Source organism: Pongo pygmaeus, chromosome X (genome assembly GCF_028885625.2).
Source record: "Pongo pygmaeus isolate AG05252 chromosome X, NHGRI_mPonPyg2-v2.0_pri, whole genome shotgun sequence".
NCBI lineage: Eukaryota > Metazoa > Chordata > Mammalia > Primates > Hominidae > Pongo > Pongo pygmaeus.
The window spans coordinates 15,947,708-15,968,437 of NC_072396.2; the positions used below are offsets into that span (position 1 = coordinate 15,947,708).

The window sequence follows — 20,730 nt, forward strand, 5'->3', positions numbered from 1 at the left end:
TGGGGAGAAAAGGTATACGGAAAGAGGGAAAAATTAGGTTGTAGTAAGTTATAAGCAACTGAAACATGAGTTTATTATCATGTTACTACTAGATCATGAACAGTGTTGCAGCTATAAGAAGTAAGGTAAATGATTGTCCTTAAATAGCCAGGTACAATCAACCTAATCCATTTCCTCATTATACTGGAAGTTCAGAGGACAAGTGAGAGCACTATTTTGCACTTACAGGTAGGAAAATTCAGATCCCTGGACCATGAAAGCACAGGTCCCGCAGTAAGTGAGTGGCAGAAGGAGTATGGGGTGTTTATTCATAGTTTTATGGTCTATGTCACCTGTACAATCTCATTTCTAATGGTATGAAAAATCTTTTGATCATCTGAATGTGCCAAAGTATTGAGAAAATATCAGATACATAGAAAGGGAACTTTCTTCCAGAAGGAGTGGTAGCAAAAAAGAGTGGACAAATGTGGGTCTGGGATCATATGAGCCCACCAAATCTTGCTCTGTATGGCCTGTGTGAACTTCGCAAGTCACCACCTCCCTGGACCTTAGTTTCCTCATCTGTAAAATGGGGGGGATAACAATTTTTACTTTTCAAGGTTGTTGTGAGGCTTACAGGTAATGTATCAACATATGAAGCTTCTCATATATCAGTAGTTAATACTGTTGCATGGCAAATTTCCTTCAAGTTTAATCCTGTGTAGACAGGCCTGTGATTCTAAGAGTCTATTGACTGGATGACTCTGAAGTAGCTTTGTTAATAGTGTGGACAATTTGCATGAAGCTTTTTATCATATAATGATCTATGTTAATTTACTTTGGACTTATTTCTTGTTTCACTTGAAAAGCTTTATTTTATATTTGGTGATATAAAATAATGTTTTTATGGTTGGCTTATAGTCTTTATTACATTTCCCCCCACTCAATTTTTCTTTCTTTCTTTTTTTTTTTTTTTTGAGACAGAGTTTCACTCTTGTTGCCCAGGCTGGAGGGCAATGGTGCGATCTCAGCTCACTGCAACCTCCACCTCCTGAGTTCAAGCAAATCTCCTGCCTCAGCCTCCCGAGTAGCTAGGATTACAGGCGCCCACCACCACGCTCAGCTAATTTTTTGTATTTTTAGTAGAGACAGGGTTTCACCATGTTGGCCAGGCTGATCTTGAACTCCTGACCTCAAGTGATCCACCCGCCTTGGCCTCCAAAAGTGCTGGGATTACAGGTGTTAGCCACCGCGCCCGGTGCACCCCGGCCCCCCACCCCCCCACCCCCCCCAACACTCAATTTTTCTACTTAAAAACTCTTGGAATGTAGCCTTTAAGACATGAATGGTTTTTGTTTGTAATTGCAATATGGTGTGGGTAGGATGTACAGGGAAATTTGTTGGGAATTTATTTGGACTACTTTCAAAGAATATTTCAGTGAAATTTCTACTCTACCTCATGTGACCTACGCTTGTTAACACAGACGAGGCTTTAATTCTTTGCTGTGGGAACGGTCCTGTGCACTGTAGGAAGTTTGGCAGCATCCCTGGCCTCTACCCACTAGATGGCAGTAGCACTCCCCAGTTGTGACACTCAGAAATGACTACAGAAATTGCCAAATGAGTCGCTTCTCGGGCTTTTGGCTAAGATCAAGTGTAGAAATTGCCATATGACCCAGACGGACAAATCACCTCCACCTGAGAACCACTGACATAGACAGCACTCCACAAAAAGCAGAACTTTTAGGCTAAAGATGGTTTTATTTTAACATGATTGTGTTAAGTTGACAGTATCAGGATGTGAAATATTGTTCATTATCTATAGCTAGAGATCAAGCTTGGGCTTCGAAGCTTGGGCCTTCCCCAGTAATGGCCCAGCCTAAAATTTTAGACTCTATAATACTCCTCCACTTCCCATCCTTCCACATCCCATTTGTAAGCCCGATTAGATGACTCACTGTTTCTACTATATCCCCATACCGCGACTTTCACCTTTACCTCCACTATACAGAGAGTCAAATCTTACTTATTGGTTAAGGCCTTACTAAATGGGTAAATTTTCCCTGAAGCCCTCCCAGATCCTTCTGTTAGAAGGGATAGCTTCTGCCTCAAAACATGAAACTTCTTCAACTATACCCATCTTGTTCCTCCTTAATTATTTTCTAACTTTCATGCAAATTGAAAGTCCTCTGCCTCCACTTCTAAACTCATGAGTGCACTCACTATTTTAATATCCTTTCAGCTAGGGAACGTGTTGTGGAGGAGAAAGTTATGCTTTTGATTTAAGGCACTCTTAAATCTCATGGGCCCCTCTAATGGTGCACAAATGTTTCCTAGAGAAAGTCCTCATCCCCATTACACATTGGCGTATATTATTAGCTTATCTGGTTGACAGGAATAGAACACAGATAAGGTTCACTTTATCTGGAGAGGGCAAAACCAAGTAGGAGGCCTCAGCAAGAGTTCCTGGAGAACAAGTGATCATCAGGACCTTCACTAACCATGAGGGCATAGTTTATCTTTAAATATCTGAATGGCTGGTATGCGAAGAAGGAATTTTGAAAACATGAATTTCGAAAACATGAATTTCTTAAATAATTAACAAATACAACGAAACATTCTAAAGGTACAAAGAGAAAAAAAGCGTTCAGCGAAAACCAATAATCTTGTCCACAACTTTCCCTTGTCACCCACTAACCTTCCCTAGAGGTCACATTACGAGTTACTTGGGGGTCCTTTCAGAGATAATCCAGGCAAGTCCATGAATAAAGGTGTAAATGGAAACAACCCAAGTGTTCACCAATGGATGACTAGATAACAAAATGTGGTCTATCCATACAATACAATAGAATATTAGTCAGGCATATAAAGAAATATATATGCTACAAACTGAATGAACCTTGAAAACATTATGCTAAGTGAAAGAGAGCAAACACAAAAGGCCACATACCATATGATTCCTTTTATATAAAATAGTCAGAATAGACAAATAAATAGAGACAGAAAGTGTGGTTCCTAGGAGCTGGAGGAAGGAAAAATGAGAAAAGACTGATAATGAGTTCAGGTTTACTTTCTGGGCCGATGAAAGTGTTCTGGAATCAGCAGTGATGGTTGTACAATCCTATAAATATATAAACCACTACTTTTTAAAAAGCTTTGTAAATACGTATTTGTACCTGTTATGATGTGTTCATTTTCTCTCTAAACACCATCTTCTTTGGGTACTATAACATGTATTTTGTAATTTTATTTTATTTGCATCAGGATAGTCTGTAGAAATAATCATTCATTATAATAATCCATCTTCCCCACAATAAACTTGGCAATAAGCCATTTAAAAAAGAAAAAAGGCCTAGTTTTTGCTTTTTATATAAATGCTGCACTATGCCACAAAAATTGTGCACCTTGCCTCTGTCACTTTCCAAATATCATCAAGATTGTTCTACATTAGGACCTATCAAGCCATGTCATTCTCCTTAATGACTGCATGGTAAGCCATGCTATTGGACACATATATTTAAAGTACTGGTTCTCAGCCAGGGGTGATTTTCCCCCTCATACCCCCAGAAGACAGTTGACAATGTCTGGAGACTTTTTTTTATTGTCACAACTGGGTGTAGGCAGATGCAATTGGCACCGAGTGGGTAGAGGCCAAGGACGCTGCTAAACATCCTGCAATGCATGGAACAGCCCCCCATAGCAAAGAATTATGCACCCAAAAAGTCACTAGTTGTGGAGGTTAAAAAAAAAACAATCTAAATAGTTTATGATTGATGAATATTTAAATTGGCTACAATATTTGTCTTTATAGATAATGCTGCATAACATTCCATCTTTCAAATATATAATAATTTTCTTATAGATAATTTCTAGATATATAATTATTCCTCTACTATTTTGAATACGTTTTTATTTTTATTTATTTAATTATTTATCTATTTTTGAGACAGAGTCTTGCTCGTTGCCCAGGGTGGAGTGCAATAGCGCAATATTGGCTCACTGCAACCTCCGCCTCCCAGGTTCAAACGATTCTCCTGCCTCAGCCTCCCAAGTAACTGGGATTACAGGCGCCTGCCACCACGCCCAGTTAATTTTTGTATTTTTAGTGGAGACAAGGTTTCACCATGTTGGCCAAGCTGGTCTCGAACTCCTGACCTCATGATCCGCCCGCCTCAGCCTCCCAAAATGCTGGGATTACAGGCGTGAGCCACCGCGCCCAGCCTCTGTTTTTTATTTTTTTAAAACTGTACCAGAATAAACATTTGTTAATAAGCCTTTCTTCTTACTTTGGATTTTTCCCAGAAATAGAGTCATAGAAGTAGGATTACTGGGTTAAAGGAGAATAACTTTTTTCTAGGGAATTACATCGGGTTCTTACCGTCATTATGAGTACGATGCTTTCCCCTATTAAAAGAAAACTTCAGACAAATTAAATTTAACAGAGTTTAACGGACCAAGAAAAAAAATAATTAGCAGATCTGGCAGCCCCCAGAATCACAGCAGATTCAGAGAGACTCCAGGGATGCCACGTGGTCAGAACAAATTTATAGACAACAAAAGGAAAGTGACGTACAGAAATCAGAAGTGAGGTACAGAAACAGCTGGATTGGTTCAAACAAGTGTTTGCCTTGTTTGAACACTCAGCAGTGTATGAGTGGTTGAAGTATGGATGCTGGGATTAGCCAAGACCCAGCTATTGTTACAGGCACATACTTCTAAGTTAGGTTTTCAATATTGTCTATCTATTAATTTAGGTTATGGTGCGTCCACAAGGACTCAAATATAGAAATACAAAGTCCTTCTCAAGCCATATTTAGTTTGCTTTAACACCACCATTATATCTGATTATTGCTTTTAAGCAGGAGAATTATTGATTTTTCATAGTTATTTTATATCCAGCCATTTACTAATAGGTTTTGGTTGACATTCTTAGTACAGTGGTGCCAAGGGGTGTCTTGAGAGTAGAGGTGGCTTTAGCTTCCTTCTTATATCTGTTACCTTCACTCTCAAATCATGCCAAATGAATATATATGCTAAGATTTGTGTGCTTCACTACAATCACAACTTCAGGACAAATCCTGAGCCTTCCTCCCTCCTGCAGTCATATCACCAACCAAAGCCACATTAAGCCACTGTGAGTTTCATTATTATTTTATTACCTACAAATAATTTTTCTCCTCCTTTCTAACACTGTAACTCTTACTTAATAGCTTCATAGTTTCCAGAACCATATTAAACTGTGATGGTACTGGTAGACAGTCCTGTCTTCTTTCTCATATTAATAGGAATATAGCTAATATCTCAGTGTTAAATATAACAAAAGATGCTCCCTGAACAATAGAGAGTCTTTATGATATTGAAAAAGTATCCTTTCCCGGTTTTCCAAAATGGATGTTGAATTTAATCAAGTCTTTTTTTTTTCAGCCTTGATGGTAGGGTTTGCTTTTGAAAGTGGTGCACAGCAAGCTAGAAAAAAAACAGGCTATGTGGGAGGTGGGAGGTTTGAATCCGGTCATAAATTTTGGGTGTGAATCACCAGGACCTTTCCCTTCCTCTCCTGGGTATTGTTTAGGCATTGCATGCAAACACTGTCGGCTACCAACAAGTAATTATGAGCGTGGCTTTTCTGATGGGCACACCCTTGGAAACAGGGTGGTTTTGTTCTTGTGAACAAAATCAAAGAACTTGCTGAGGCTTGTAGTGAAAAAATTTTAAAAACACTTCTCAGCCTAATTGAGAACACAGTAGACAAGGCCATCCTAAAATGTCCCTGAAAAGCAGGCAGGATGGTTTTCTCCTAATAGTTCCTAAGCTTAATTAAACAGGAGTGACCAATCATCTCAGTTTGCTAAGGACTGAGAGGTTCCCGGGGACAGGAGCCTTTCAGTGCTAAAACCTGAAAAGTCCAGAGGCTATCATTTAAGGATGATTTCAAAAGGCACAACACATGTTTCTTCCTAGGGTAGGTGAGAGGTTCATCAACGGAGTCCGATCTATAAGTACCTCCTTTTTCGAGCTAAACTTTAGCAGGACTTTCCCATGTCTCTGATTGTTCTTTGTTTCTGATAACTAAAGTTGCCCTAAACAAATCACAATATCAGGCCTGACCAGAAACAGGGTAAATGCAAAACTATTTCACCTTTCACCACTCAGGCCTTTTGAAAAACAATCATCCCCAGAAAACAAACTCCTGGTAGGAAAAACTGAATGCATTTCTCCTTTTGTGTTGTGACCACCAGCTGTGCCTCTTCCCTAGAGTACGCCTTCTCAATTTTCAGGCAAATTTTTAATAAAAAATATATAGCTATTCAAACCTAAGAGTTAAGTTTAAAAATGGCTTAGCCATTAACCCAGTAAAATTGGGTTCTCTCTCTTACTTATCTCATAGAATCGTATTTCTGATTTGGAAGATCTAGACCAGCATTCCTCAAATTTTAATGTGTATATCAATCATTTGATGATGTAGAAATGTAGATTCTGATCCAGAGCTCTGAAGTGGACACTGAGGCTACAAATGATAACACTGCTGGTTCATGGGTCACACCTGAGATAATGAGAATTTTATAGAATAATATTTTCCACATTCCTTTGATCATGTATCACTACCAGTTAAAATAAATGTGAGTGTGCACTCAAAATATGTATATTAGTTACATTTTATACTCATGTGTTAGTAAAGTTTCATTTTTATTAAAAAATAAATAAATGTGAGCTCCAGCACATCACTATTTTGAGGACCTTGATCCTGATAACACATCAAGTATGTGACCATTCAGTACATGCTTATCTTGCTCCAGTGCATGCTTATATTAGTTATTCTATCTTTGCATAACTAATCGTTACAAAGTTCTTCCTTCTATTTTGTATCTATGCTTTGTATTCGAAAGTTTACCTTTGAAGGCATACAAAACAAGCCAAATCCCTCTTAACACTATTGCAATTCCTATCACTGAAAATGATCTGACTTCCTTAATATGTGAAGAGCATCTATAAAATAATAAAAAGAATACCAGCAACCCAGCAGGAAAAAAAAAGCCAAGAATATTAAATATGTATGGTGAATGAATGTTTTAAAATGAAAAGAAAATCAATCTCGCTCAAATAAGAGAAATATAAATTAAAACTATCATAAAGCATTATTTTTCACTTGTAAAAATGGCAAAGGTAAGAAAAGTCAAATAAATACATTTATGTTGGTGATGTTGAGGGAAAATAGGAACCTTCAGAACACATCACTGTGGTAATATCAGTTGGTACAACCATCATGGCAGATGCCTAATGAGGCCATTAAAATTAGTTTTTTAAATAATATTTTTAAATGCTTATAGTATAATACTAAGCTAACAAAAAGATGCAAAACATAGTGTGGTACCAGAAAAAAAGTACTGAATGAAAATATATCAAAATAAAAACAATAGCTATTTCTGGATGGTGAGCTAACATCACAGGTGATTCTAAATTTGTTCTTTATCCTAGCCAGCATTTTCAAAATTTACAAGCCTGTATAATTTAGAAAATGCTCCAGGGAGGTGATGAGAGCGTACAGGTGGGCCTGGCTTTAAATTTCAGCCTTTTAAAGCTCACATTAAGAGATAATTGCTTACCACTTGAGTCTCTGGCTTACCTACACTCCTGAGGAAAACTGATACAGTTGATTCTCATCATTTTTATAGAAAAATGTTCTATATAGTTGCCATGATCACTGAATTAGAGAATACTAGACCATTGCTCCTAGAATAAATACAGGATTGTGTTCCTTCAAGCCTCTGGTCACAATATTTTGCTAAGTTGATCAATACATGGCTTTGTTATATGTTTATTTCTCTTTAAAGACACCTTATTTAACAGATATTGTTGATTAATTAACATTGAACTCTAGGCCAAGAGTGTTACAACTCATACCTGAATAAAGTTTATCTAAGACACATATTTTCTCCGTAAGGCACATTCAGCCTTCTTACACTTAGGAACACTAGACAGCATTAGTGTATTCTGTGTGGGAACCATTTTAAACAGTGGAATTACCCACACAAAGCACAAAAGTGTGGACAAAGTGGCACTAAATGTACTGTGAAAGGTCACTTTCTTGTGAAACAAGAAAAAAAGAGCATCGCTTCATTCAACCTCAGCTGGGAATGTGTGCATTGGGCAGCTCAAATTTTTTGCCACTCTACACATGCCCACGAATTAACACAAAAGCACCACAAGTACTGATTTGGGGGTTACAAATAAATTTTAGCAAGTAAATGAACTGACAAATAATTACAGTTAGTTTTAAGGAAAATTCTTAAAAGAGCCAAACACTAATATTCTACAGCTGCACTCCTTCAGGGAGTTGCTTAAAGCTGAGTACCTTATAATTTATAAAGCATTCCCCCCCAGAAAGCATTTTCCATAATGGAAATGAAAGTAATATATTTAATCATTCATTTTATTTAACATATTAATTGTCTTCAACTTTTTATTATCCAATTAAATTCAGCCAGTAGTTACTAAGTATCTCCACATAGAGAACACAGAGAATGATCTCAGCTGAAGCAATTTATGATCCTCTTGGGTATGTGAGGGGAGGTTGAGGCAATCCCCAATTCTAATGCAAGACAGACAGAATACAATCAAGGTCATCAAAAAGGCATAATGTGCATGAGACTGGTAAAAATATAATGCGATGAGGACCAAATGAAGTAGAAAGTACATCCTGTTGGGATTGTCTGCAAAATTTGATGGAGCTGGTGATATCCGAAAAGACCTTGAAGGATTAGTAAGGTGGTAAGTGGAGCTATGGGATGGAGCACACAAGAAGTAGCTCAAGCAGGAGCACAGAGTGGAGACATCTTCCAGGAACAGGGTCAGAATCCAGCATGAGTGTAGGGTAGGTGAAAGGAATGGCTTCCATCATTGCTGCAAAGCAAGCCACAGCGCCTTCAAACGTGTTAGCAGAGAAGGGAACTGGAAGGCGAATGGCTAAATGAGGAAGGGAAAAGAGTCCAACTACCCTGATCCTACTTCCAGAAACTTTTTGGTTCATTATCCTTTTACACTGTGGTGGTGCCCTCTTTCCCAAACATCTTTAACCTCCTTAACTAGACTGCATATGAGGCAAGCAGGGATCATGCCTCACCCTTCTTTAGCCTCCCTCACTCTGCCTTCTGCCCACACTTCCCAACACACAACACACCCTAACATACAAAAGATCACCCTACACCAACGCCTGCATATCGCCAGCCAATAAATATTTACTCAATAAATACTTACTCATTCACTAATTGGCTTTACAAACACACTGAGCCTTTAACAAGCCCTGGTCTCTTCCCTACTAATGCAGGTTGTTCTGGTGAGTAGATGGTTAAACATTGTAACTAGGAAGTAACAATCCCTGAGCTTCCACAGAATGTATGTGTGCGGACAATGAGAATCTTTGAAAGTGCCACAATATTATGTTACACATTTTTATTTCTGTATCTAACTAAAACTGAACATTAAGTGTTCAGTAGAATCTCTAAATTTTGCAATTAAACTAGTAAATGTATATGTATGTTCTTAAAATCCTAATTTTTAGGCTATGTTATATTTGGACCCCTTGATTCTATAATTCCTTAGAAGTTAGTATAAATACTCGTATAGTTCTTAGATTGTTTTTTGGAGTTTATATTACAGGAGGTTACACACATCTGAACATTCTTGGGTAGAAACAAGATAGAAACAGGTTTTTTTCTTTCTTTTTTTTTTTTCTAAGACAAGGTCTCACTCTGTTGCCCAGACTGGAGGGTAGTGACATGATTAGAAACAGGTTTTCTATATAAAAGTATTTTAATCACAAATAGTTTATTCTATCCCCAATGAATTATTTTAATTACAAAAATATTTTAATAAGCCAATTTATTAACTGCACAAATAGGAATGTTTTTGGTGGCATAAATTCAAAGAATACTAAAAACCGTAAATATTTAAATTTGAGTATATCTTATGTAAAATAGCCTGCAACTTATAAATGAATTTTTAGCCTATTATTTATTGCTTTTAAAATTGAATTTTCTATTAGAAGAAAGAGGTATATTTCAAAATACACACTTCTGCAGTCAAATTATTGTACTTACTGTTTCAAAACCTCGATGTGGATGATCAGGAAATCCTCCTGGTCTACCTCCTTCAAATTCATCAAACAGTAAAAACGGATCCAGATTTTTTAACTGAAATAAAAATAAAATTTGCAGATTAGATATGTCTTTTAAACCATACTACCAGGGGCTACATTTATGAACAGATCTAGCAAGCCTCATTGAAAACTACATAGCCAATGAGCAACTTTTTACAATAAAAATTGCTTTCAGGAAGAACTTCTTATAAACACTGATATGGTTTGGCTCCGTGTCCCCACCCAGATCTCATCTTGTAGCTCCCATAATTCCCATGTGTTGTGGGAGCAACTCAGTGGGAGATGACTGAATCATGGGGACGGGTCTTTCCTGTGCTGTTCTTGTGATAGTGAATGGGTCTCACGAGATCTGATTGTTTTAAAAATGGGAGTTTCTCGGCACAAACTCTCTTTTTTTTTTTTGCCTGCTGCCATCCATGTAAGATGTGACTTGCTCCTCCTTGCCTTCCACCATGAATGTGAGGCCTCCCCAGCCACATGGAGTTGTTTGAGTCCAGCTAAACCTCTTTCTTTTGTAAACTGCCCAGTTTCGGGTATGTCCTTATCAGCAGCGTGAAAACGGACTAATACACACACACACACACACACAAGGACTCATGGATTGTGCTAGAAAGTTGTCATTTTATGAGAAGTGCAAAGAGTGGACAAACATTTCATAATCATCTAAGATATAAATAGTCAAGTACAAACAAGATGTATTCTGTATCCTAAACAGATTCATAATCTTACAGGGGAACAGACTAGAAAATCAATTATTGCAACAAGACGATAAATGCTTTGGAGGAAGACAATTTTACACATATGAGAGTGGGAATGGATCAAAGAAGGTCAGAAAACTCAGGAATATGGCACTTAATCTCTGTCTTGAAGTACATGGTTGAGTTAATCAAGTATATGGGAGAAAAGGAGAAGGAAAGATATTCCAGGTAGAAAAGCAGAAAAACAGCTTGGCATGCTTGAAGAACTAAGGGAAACTAATCTGTTGGGGCAAAAGATGCATATGGAATTATGAGATACATTGGCAGATGATGGAGGACAAATCCTAAAAGAGTTTGGATTTTATCCTGAAGGTGATGGGAGTTTTCATCAGAGTTTGATATGATCAGATTTAGAAGGATCACTCTGTGGAAGATGGTTTGGTAAAGGAGGACAGGAAACAAAGAATATCTAGAAGGTTATCTCAAATAGTCTGAGCGAAGGCAAAGGCCAGAACTAAGGCAATGGCAGTAGTGATGGAGAGTGGTTGAGTGACTGGGTAGATATTTATGAGACAAAAAGGAAGAGCATTAACTGACTCCAAAATTTTTAACTATGGTATCTGGGAAGATGGTAGGGCCATTCAGCACTTAAAGAACATAATAGAAGCTGCCTTGAAATAGCTATGGTGACTTCATTTTAGGTCACACTGAATTTGATATATCCATATAAATGTTATCTGTATAAATAGAACTATTAATATTGAGTGCACATTATATTATGCAAAGGCTAGCAGGCAACTAAAGATCAATCTCAAGCTCAAATGAGAGATAGAAACATATCTGGCTGTCATCAACATATGTTTGCGATTGTCTTGCTTATTCTTGACCATGTTATTTTATACAAATTTTAGGAAATTTATCAAATTCTATGAAGAAAAATTTTGAACATTTGATTGGAATTAGTTTTAATCTACGGATCAATTTGTGAAGAACTGACATTTATATAATATTGAGTATTCCTCAATGTTTCCTCAATAGAACCATGGCTATCCCCATTTATTTAGGTCTTTAAACATATTTCAATAAGGATTTGCAATTTTCTCCATAAAGGTCTTACATATATTTAAACATTATTTTTCTAGCTAACTTGTATTTTTAATGGAATTCTACTGCAAACAGCATTTACACATTATATTTTGAACAGTTTGCTGCTGGAAATTAGAAATGTGCTAGGCGATTTTTGAACCCTGCTAAGCTCTTATTAATTTTAATGATTCATCTGTAGCTTCTTTTGGGTTTTCTTTGTAGATGTTCATATCACCAGTGTATTTATCAATAAAGTTTTGCTTAATAGTTCACAAAAAAAATTTGTCTTGCATTGGATTAAAGCCATGGCCGACTGCAATTTCTCTGGGTTTTTATGGGCCTGGCTGGCCTTGACATGTCTTCTCACTCTGGGACTCAAGCTGAAACAGTGGCCACTATGGAGGGCATTATGTTCTCATAGCCAAGGGCAGGAGCAAAAAGCAAGTCAAGTCAACCATTCACAATCACATTAACACATCCCATTGGTCAAAGCATGTGACATGGCCAAGCCCAAAGTCAGGGAGGAGGGCACTTAATCCCTTCCTATGTGTCTCATGGGTAATGTGCCTAAAAATGGATGTGGGTGTAAAATCCTGTTGTAGAGAAGGAGTGAATATTTGGTAGTAATATTTCGAATAACACCCATTAGCAAATAAGAAGGGATTTTTTTTTCATTTTCAATTGTTATATTTTCTGTTTCTTTTTGTTGTATTTTTACAAGCAAGCATCTCTACAACAGTCTTGAGTAGAAATGGTGGTGGTAGACATCCTTGTCTTCTCCCTGATTTTACATAGATTGCTTTATAAAGTTTTATTGGTAATCTGGTTGTTTAATGCAGGTGTTTTATAGATTCCCTTCATAAAGTTAAAGAGTTACCCTTCTACTTCTAGTTTACAAAGTTGTTTTTTAAACATGAATGGATGTTGAATTCTGTCGAATGTCTTGTCCACACTATTGAGACACTTATATGATTTTTTCTCCTTTAACCTCTTAATGTTAATAAAATACACAAATAGATTTTCTAACATTAAACCAAATTTGCTCTCTTCAGATAATCCAAACTTGGTCATGATATATTATCTTTTAATACATTGTTGTATTTGGTTGGTTAATTTTCTATGATTCTTGCAAACATTTTCATAAATGTGATGTAATTATGCTTTCACTGGCTGTCCTTGTCTGGTCCTGATAGCAAGGTAATGTCAGCTTCATGAAGTGATTTGAGGAGCACTTCCTTGGATTTCATCCCCTGGAGAGTTTGTGCATTATTAGAACTATTTACACCTTAAATATTTTGTAAAATTTGTCTATAAAATCTTCTGGTCCTGCTGTCTTTGTTATAAACTTTTAAAATATTCATTCGATTACCATTATGGCTATGAAACTATTCAGATTTTCCATTTTTTTCTTTCTTTCTTATTGTTTTTATACTCTAAGAGTTTCAGCAACCCCTTGGCAGCTCAGCTAATTAATTTTAAGTTATTTATTTCAGGATGTCTACTCTGTCATATTACTAGAAATGAAAGTATGAAACTGTCTCAGTCTCCGGTTTTATCTTTCTTATTTTAACTTTCTATGAAAAAACATGCACACACATATACATAACATATATATTATACATACATATATATATATATAAAAATTCAACAAGCTACTGCAAGATTTTAACCTAACCAATTCTCAATTTCTTCATTTGAAAATGTGGACTGCAACCCATATAAAGCTGGGGCACTTTGTAGCCTATCTCGGCCTGGTATTTCATCCAGTCCAATATTTAAAAGTAATTGAAAATAAATTCAAATTATTTATTGAATCCTCTCAAAAACACCAAAAGAGGCTTCAATTTAAAGATATGTTTAAAATCCCTCTTACCCCTCTCCATGTATATATCTGTCTCCCATGATTCCATTTTCCCTAACTCTTCAAATCACTTCAAACCATCTGAAGACACCTCTTTCCTTTTCTCCTCTCCTCTCACCTTCTGTATTTACTCTTTTCTCTTCCACTAGTAAGTCTCTGCCCTTTCCAGTGAAAATCAACCAAACAAATTTGTTTCCTTTCAGTCTTGTCATTCATTTTTCCACATCGGCTTATTAAATGTCCAGGAACAGAACTGGGATTGGTAGGAGGAGAGGTTGAGAATTCTCATACCTTATTACACATTGCTTTCTCCTCACATGATAATATATACCTTGGAAGATTATAAGGATTGAAAACAATGAATGTAGCACACCTGGTCCAGTGCCCAAAGTACTGTAGGTTCTACATAGATGGGTGGTATCTGTTATACTGCACCAGTCCTATAAATATCACAGCCATCACTTCCCCAGGTACAAAACAAAGTGTTTGAAGCTCTAAGATAACTTTTAAATTCTGTGTTGTTGTGGTTCTATTAAAATATGGGTAAAGACAAGATCAAGAAATACTTATTGCTTCTTTGTATCAAAGAGTTTTATATGAGCAAATATGCCCTGCTGTCAAACTGTGAAAAACAAGAGGATCTCTCTCTTTTTAGTCCTACCCTTATCACCATCCACCACCCACAGAACAGTAGTTTTTCATTGTTATCAAGAACTTGGAGCACTGATGTAATGAATACCTAAAACTGGAGGTAGCCTTGGAAATGCTTAAAGAGTAGAGGCTGGAAGTCTTGAAGTCATGCTAGCAAAAGCCTACATTGCTGTGAATGAACCATTAAAAGCAACTCTGGTGAGGGCCCAGAAAGAAAAGAGGAGAGCTGTAGATAGAGTCCCAATTTTCTTTTCTTTCTTTCTTTTTTTTTTTTTTTTTTTGAGACAGGGTCTCATTCTGTTGCCCGTGTTGGAGTGCGGTGGCATGATCTCGACTCACTGCAACCTCTGCTTCCTGGGCTCAAGCAATGCCCCCACCTCAGCGCCCCAAGTAGCTGGGACTACAGGTGCCAGCCACCATGCCCAGCTAATTTTTGTATTTTTTGTAAACACGAGGTTTCACCATGTTGCTCAGGCTAGTCTCAAACTCCTGAGCTCAAGTGATCCACCCACCTCGGCCTCCCAAAGTGGTAGGATTACAGGCGTGAGCCACTGCACCCGGCCTCAATCTTCTTAAAGAATACCTAAGTAATCCTGAACAGATTGTTGTAGAAATATGGACAGTAAAGGCCATTCTGATGAGGTCTTAGACAGAAACATGTTATTGAAAACTGAAGGAAAGATTACCCTTGTTATAAAGTGGCAAATAACTTGGCTGAACTGTGTTCATATCCTAGTGTTTTGTGGAAGGTAGAACCTGTAAGCAATGAAATTGGATGTTTAGCTGATGCTATTTGTACACAAAGCGTTGAGGGACAGGGTTCCTCCTGATGGCATATAGTAAAATGCAAGAAGAGAGAAATAATTTAAAGGCAGAATTGTTAATCAAAAGAGAAGCAGAACTTAAAGATTTGGAAAATTTTCAGCCTACCCATATTATAAAAATGAGAAACATGTTCAGGAGAAAACACCAAGGGTGTGGCCAAATGACCATTTCACCACTTAATAAGGAGCTTTGTCAGCCATCAAAACAGAAACCAGGACCTATTGTTCAAGACAATGGAAGAATGATCCCAATTTAAGTGCCAATTTTCTGTCTTAGTCTATTTGAGTTGCTATAACATAATACTATAAACTGGCTGGATTATAAACAACTGAAATCAATTTCCCACAGTTCTGGAGGCTAAGAAGTCCAAGATTAAGGCACCAACAAATTTGGTGTCTGGTGAGGGGCCAACTTTCTGGTTCAGACACAGTGCCTTGTAGCTGTGTCCCACGTGGTGGAAGGAGTCAGCTAGCTCTCCGGGGTCTCATTTATAAGGGCATTAATCCCATTCCTGAGGGTTCTGCCCTCATGACCTAACACCTCCCAGAGGCCTCCCCTCCTAATACCGTCATACTGAGTATTAGGTTTCAGGATAGGAATTTGGAGTAGGGAAGACACATAGATTCAGACCAAATCAGTACTATTTGTCATATTTATTGCCCATTTGATCCTTCTGGTCACCAATCCATGAAATATGAACACACATAGGAAGAAAGCCAGCACAAGAAAGCGACTGAAGAAGCTAGGGGGCTGATTGAGGTAAGAGTCAGAAGGATGAATTGATTATCTTGTCAGAAAATTGGTGATATGTGTAAGACACATTTTCCCTCCAAAAAGTAAGAATATCTTGCATTAGACTGTTGTACTAAAGTGTTATTTGCAGTACTGGGTATTAGTCCTCGTCAAACTTCCTAACATTCTCTAAACATTTAGCACGGATTCAATAGCATGTGAAATAAACATGTGTTATCTGTAGACAAGATCTAATTTACAAAACTCTGATTTTCTAAAATGTTTTCACTAAGTCCCCAATTCATTCACATCTTTCTCTCTCTACATATCAAATTGACAATCTTTTAACGTTTTTGAGCCACATGAGAATTTTTCATTCAAATAGTTCTAAATGCTTTAGCTGCTGAATTCAAGTGGCAGCTTCCAATCTACTTCTTTTAGTCTCTTAAGGCCAATCAGGCCAGGCGCGGTGGCTCATGCCTATAATCCCAGCACTTTGGGAGGCCGAGGCAGATGGATCCCTTGAGGCTGTGAGTTAGAGACCAGCCTGGCCAACATAGTGAAACCCTGTCTCTACTAAAAATACAAAAATTAGATAGGCGTGGTGGCTGAGGCACGAGAATTGCTTGAACCCAGGAGGCAGAGGTTGCAGTGAGCAGAGGGAGACAGAGACTGTCTCAAAAAAAAAAAAAAAGAGGTCAGTCAAAACTTGTGGCCACCACCCCTCAGGCATGTGGTACTCCCACAATAAAGCCTGGAATTTTATTTACAACAGGAAGCACTGGAAGTAGCTACCAAGAATAATAGTTCCTTGAGGATGGGACCGATGCTATGCTTTTTTATGATGCTCCACTGAACTTACAATAATTCTGTGTACATAAAAGGTACTCCATAATATACTGAGTGGTACTTGTTTTAGGTCCATGGCGTCTCTTGTAGCTAGTTGTGTTCATATGATTGAATCTAGCTACAATGTAGAAGTTGCAGGGTGGAACTTTTAAGGAAAATTCCTTTTAAGAGGAGGACGGACAGCAGATGAGTATCATTTTGCCCTTCCCCTCTTCCTCCTTTCTTTGCCAGAAGGTAAATGGTTGCCATTTCCCTAACAGCTGTCTTGGACTATACGGCGATGCACTAAGAATGTACTAAGAATTATGACCTAAGATACAATGAACACAGGTCCCTGATAAGAGTGGAAGGCCACCCTGGAGTGCCTATTTGGCACTTTACAAAAGAGAAACAAACACTTACTTATGTATATCATTGGTTTTGGATGATGCTTTCTGTTACACACAGTTGAACCTAATCCTAACTGATATAAGGGCAATAATGCCTATGGTAGTAGCCAAGAATCAGGTGATTCTAGGTCAGCCTACATCAAGACAATACGGCAGCAGCTGAAGGAACAGGCGCCTCAAGATAGACTCCAACACCTCAGGCTACCTTCTGGGTTTACTCGCCTCTAGACTGGAACCTGGGGATAACAATGAGAAGGCAGAAGGAAACTGCAGCACATATCCTAGACTGAGATCTAGATACAGCCTTGAATGGACTTGAGCTGTGACTATATGGCCCACTTCCTTGACTCAATATCTAGAGACCTTGATAATGAAAAGCATCATCTACAGAGGCTAAATCAGTGAAGAACAAGATTAGTCAAGGCTATTTGATGACATTAAGGGATTTTTAAAATTTTCGTGTGATAATGAGATTGTAGTGTTTTTTTTCCAAGTTATCTTTTAGAGACACAAATTGAAATATTTATAAGTGAAATAAAATAATGGCTGGAATTCTCTTCAAAATACTTTGAGGGGAGAAATGGATGATAATATAGATGAAATAAGATTGCCATGAGTTGATCATTGTGGATGCAAGGAACATGGAGATTCATTATACTATTTCTCTACTTTTCTATGATGATTGAAATTCTTCATTAACAAAATAAAAATAAGAGTGACCCATGGAGAAACACATTACACTGAGGAGTGTCTGGCAGCAGGAGTGGGCATAGAAGCAAGTGCAGATTAGTAGTGGATTTCCCTCCTGCTGGGAGCACAGAGGAACCACTCCCTAGCACCTATGCTACTCAGCCATTCAAATTCCAGTCTGGCTAGCCTGGCCCACGTATAACTGTAATGAAGAGTGTGGGCCAGCCCCACTCCATCTCTTCCTTGTTGTTAAATCACAGAAAGGCTCAGTGAGAGCATTGTAAATTCCTCTTCTATCTCCACATTTGCAGCCAAAGGAGTCAAAACACTTGCGGCTGTGAATATTGAGCACTGTTGTAGACACTATGCTAAAATAGCTCTGGGTCCAAAGTTTATGAGATATTTCTTTAGAGACAGAAGCTTTGGTGCAGAGTTTGAAAAATAACCTCTTGGTCGGGCGCAGTGGCTCACGCCTGTAATCCCAGCACTTTGGGAGGCCGAGGTGGGCGGATCACCTGAGGTTGGGAGTTTGAGACCAGCCTGACCAACATGGAGAAACCCCGTCTCTACTAAAAATACAAAATTAGCCAGGCGTGGTGGCGCATGCCTGTAATCCCAGCGACTCGGGAGGCTGAGGCAGGAGAATCACTTGAACCAGGGAGGCGGAGGTTGCAGTGAGCCGAGATCGTGCCATTGCACTCCAGCCTGGGCAACAAGAGCGAAACTCCGTCTCAAAAAAAAAGAAAGAAAGAAAAGTAACCTCTTGATGTTAGACAGATGCTTTCATTCTCTGCTGATGGGAGGGTTAGGGAGTCTACCTTTCTGGCAAGTTGGTAATATGTAGAGTGCAAAAATAATATGGCAACAATCTAAATGGTCAAAAATAGATTCACAAGTAAGAGAATAATGCTATGCTTATACACAGGATATGGCATAACTATTAAAATGATGTTTATGAAGAATTTATAACAACATGGGAAGTCCTTATGCTACCATTGTTAAATAAAAAAAACATTGGAACACAAAATTGTTTATTCTATATAATCCCATGATGTAAAATATACAATTATATGGAAACAAACAAAAAAAAGACCCTTTGTCTCAACAGTAATTAAACCAGGCTGATGGGATTAGGAATGATTCCTAACCATTTATTTTTCCTTAGGGTAGAGTCATACCTGGGGTACAGGAGACCTGAATCAGTAAAATATGGGGATTTTTAAAGCATAAGTTATCAGCCATGGACTCTTACCTGGCACCATTGATAGAACTCAGAAGGGTTGTAAACTTGGACTGCTAAAAAATTACATCTTTATTGTCACTAACCTCTACTAATTTTTTTTCTGTTTTTTTTTATTGTGGTAAAATATACATAACATAAAATTTAGCATTTTAACCATCTCAAGAGTACAGTTTTGTGGCATTAAATATATTTACATTGTGCAACCATCACTGTCATCTCCAGACTGAAATTTAACTTCTTCAATTATGAATGTAGTCAATGCACCACAGTAAATTACCAGTACCTGTGACTCCGTCACCAATTGAAATCAAAGTTATTTTCATATCACATTACAGTTGTTAGTAGATATATCGAAATATTGTTCATGTTCTTCACAGCTTTGAAATTCAGCAGTTACTAGAACTGCCAGCAAATCGTGTTATTTAATGTAAAATTACCAAATTATGAAATAGTTTTTAAAATTGTTCTTAACCATGTTTCAGTATAAAAGTTTTCCTTGGTAATCCTATATATTTTATTTTAGTAATCCTATGTATTTTAAGTATTTTAAAACATTGCTTTCAGAAGAAATTGATAGGTTTCATCAAACTGCCAAAGGGATTCACAGGACAAAAACAATAAAGAAATTCTCAGCAGATGTGTTCCTGACAGATGGGCTAATTAAAGTGTTAGTTACCCTCAATATATAATAGTGGCTTACTAACAGGTGTGTTTGGGGCTCCAAAATTCTTTCCAATTGTTCTATTGGTGATGTAGCCTAGTAGAATATGATACCACCTCTATCTGCATCTCCCCAACACTCCCTGTGCATTTAGCCATTAGAATAATCTTGTTTGCAGGTATCCTTCAGAAAACACTGTTTGATGGACCTCAGAAGACATTCAGGTGTAAACAGGAAGCTAATTGGAAAGAGAAATGGCCTGATGGGGCTGATGGAGAGTTGTGTTGACAGTTTTTCCTCTGCCTCAGTGGCCAATCAACATTATGCTAGGTGAAATAAGCCAGGCACAGAAAGACAATTACTGCATGGTCTCACTCATATGCGAAATCTAAAAAAATCAAACTCACAAAAGCAGAGAGTAGAATGGTGGTTACCCCGGCTAGGGGATGGGAGGATATGGAAGGAGAGATGTTGGTCAAAGGATGCAAAATTTCAGTCAGGAGGAATGAGTTCAAGAGATTCATTGCACAAAATGGTGACTACAGTTAATAACAATGTATACTTGAAATTGGCTAAGAGAGACTTTAAGTGTTCTCATCACAAAAAAATAAGTATGTGAGGTAATGAATATGTTAATTAGCTTGATTTAGCCATCCCACAATATAGACACCTATCAAAACATCATTTTGTATATCGTAAATATATACAATTTTTATTTGTCAATTTAAAACATAACTAAAAAAATTGAACCCATCAAAAATGTAGGTCAGCACTCATTGAGGAAGGCCAGGAGTTTTTTTAGAACCCTATAAATACATTTCAAAGATTAAAAAGTTGAGAAAGTAACCCTTTTAAAGCTTAAGTCGAGCAACAAAGTAGCATGAAAATTGTCAGAGTAGAGTTTAAGAAG

At 37.6% G+C, this 20,730-nt stretch overlaps 1 protein-coding gene across 6 annotated transcripts in view; it reads right to left on the reverse strand.

The window, feature by feature from the left end:
* The window catches only part of PIR (pirin), a 108,016-nt gene that overhangs the window by 84,279 nt on the left and 3,007 nt on the right, over positions 1–20,730 (reverse strand). For all 6 annotated transcript variants that reach the window (XM_054472424.2, XM_054472427.2, XM_054472425.2 and 3 more), the window contains exon 3: positions 10,077–10,169. In XM_054472424.2, the coding sequence (XP_054328399.1) occupies positions 10,077–10,169 (93 nt within the window). The remainder of the gene's footprint in view (positions 1–10,076; positions 10,170–20,730) is intronic.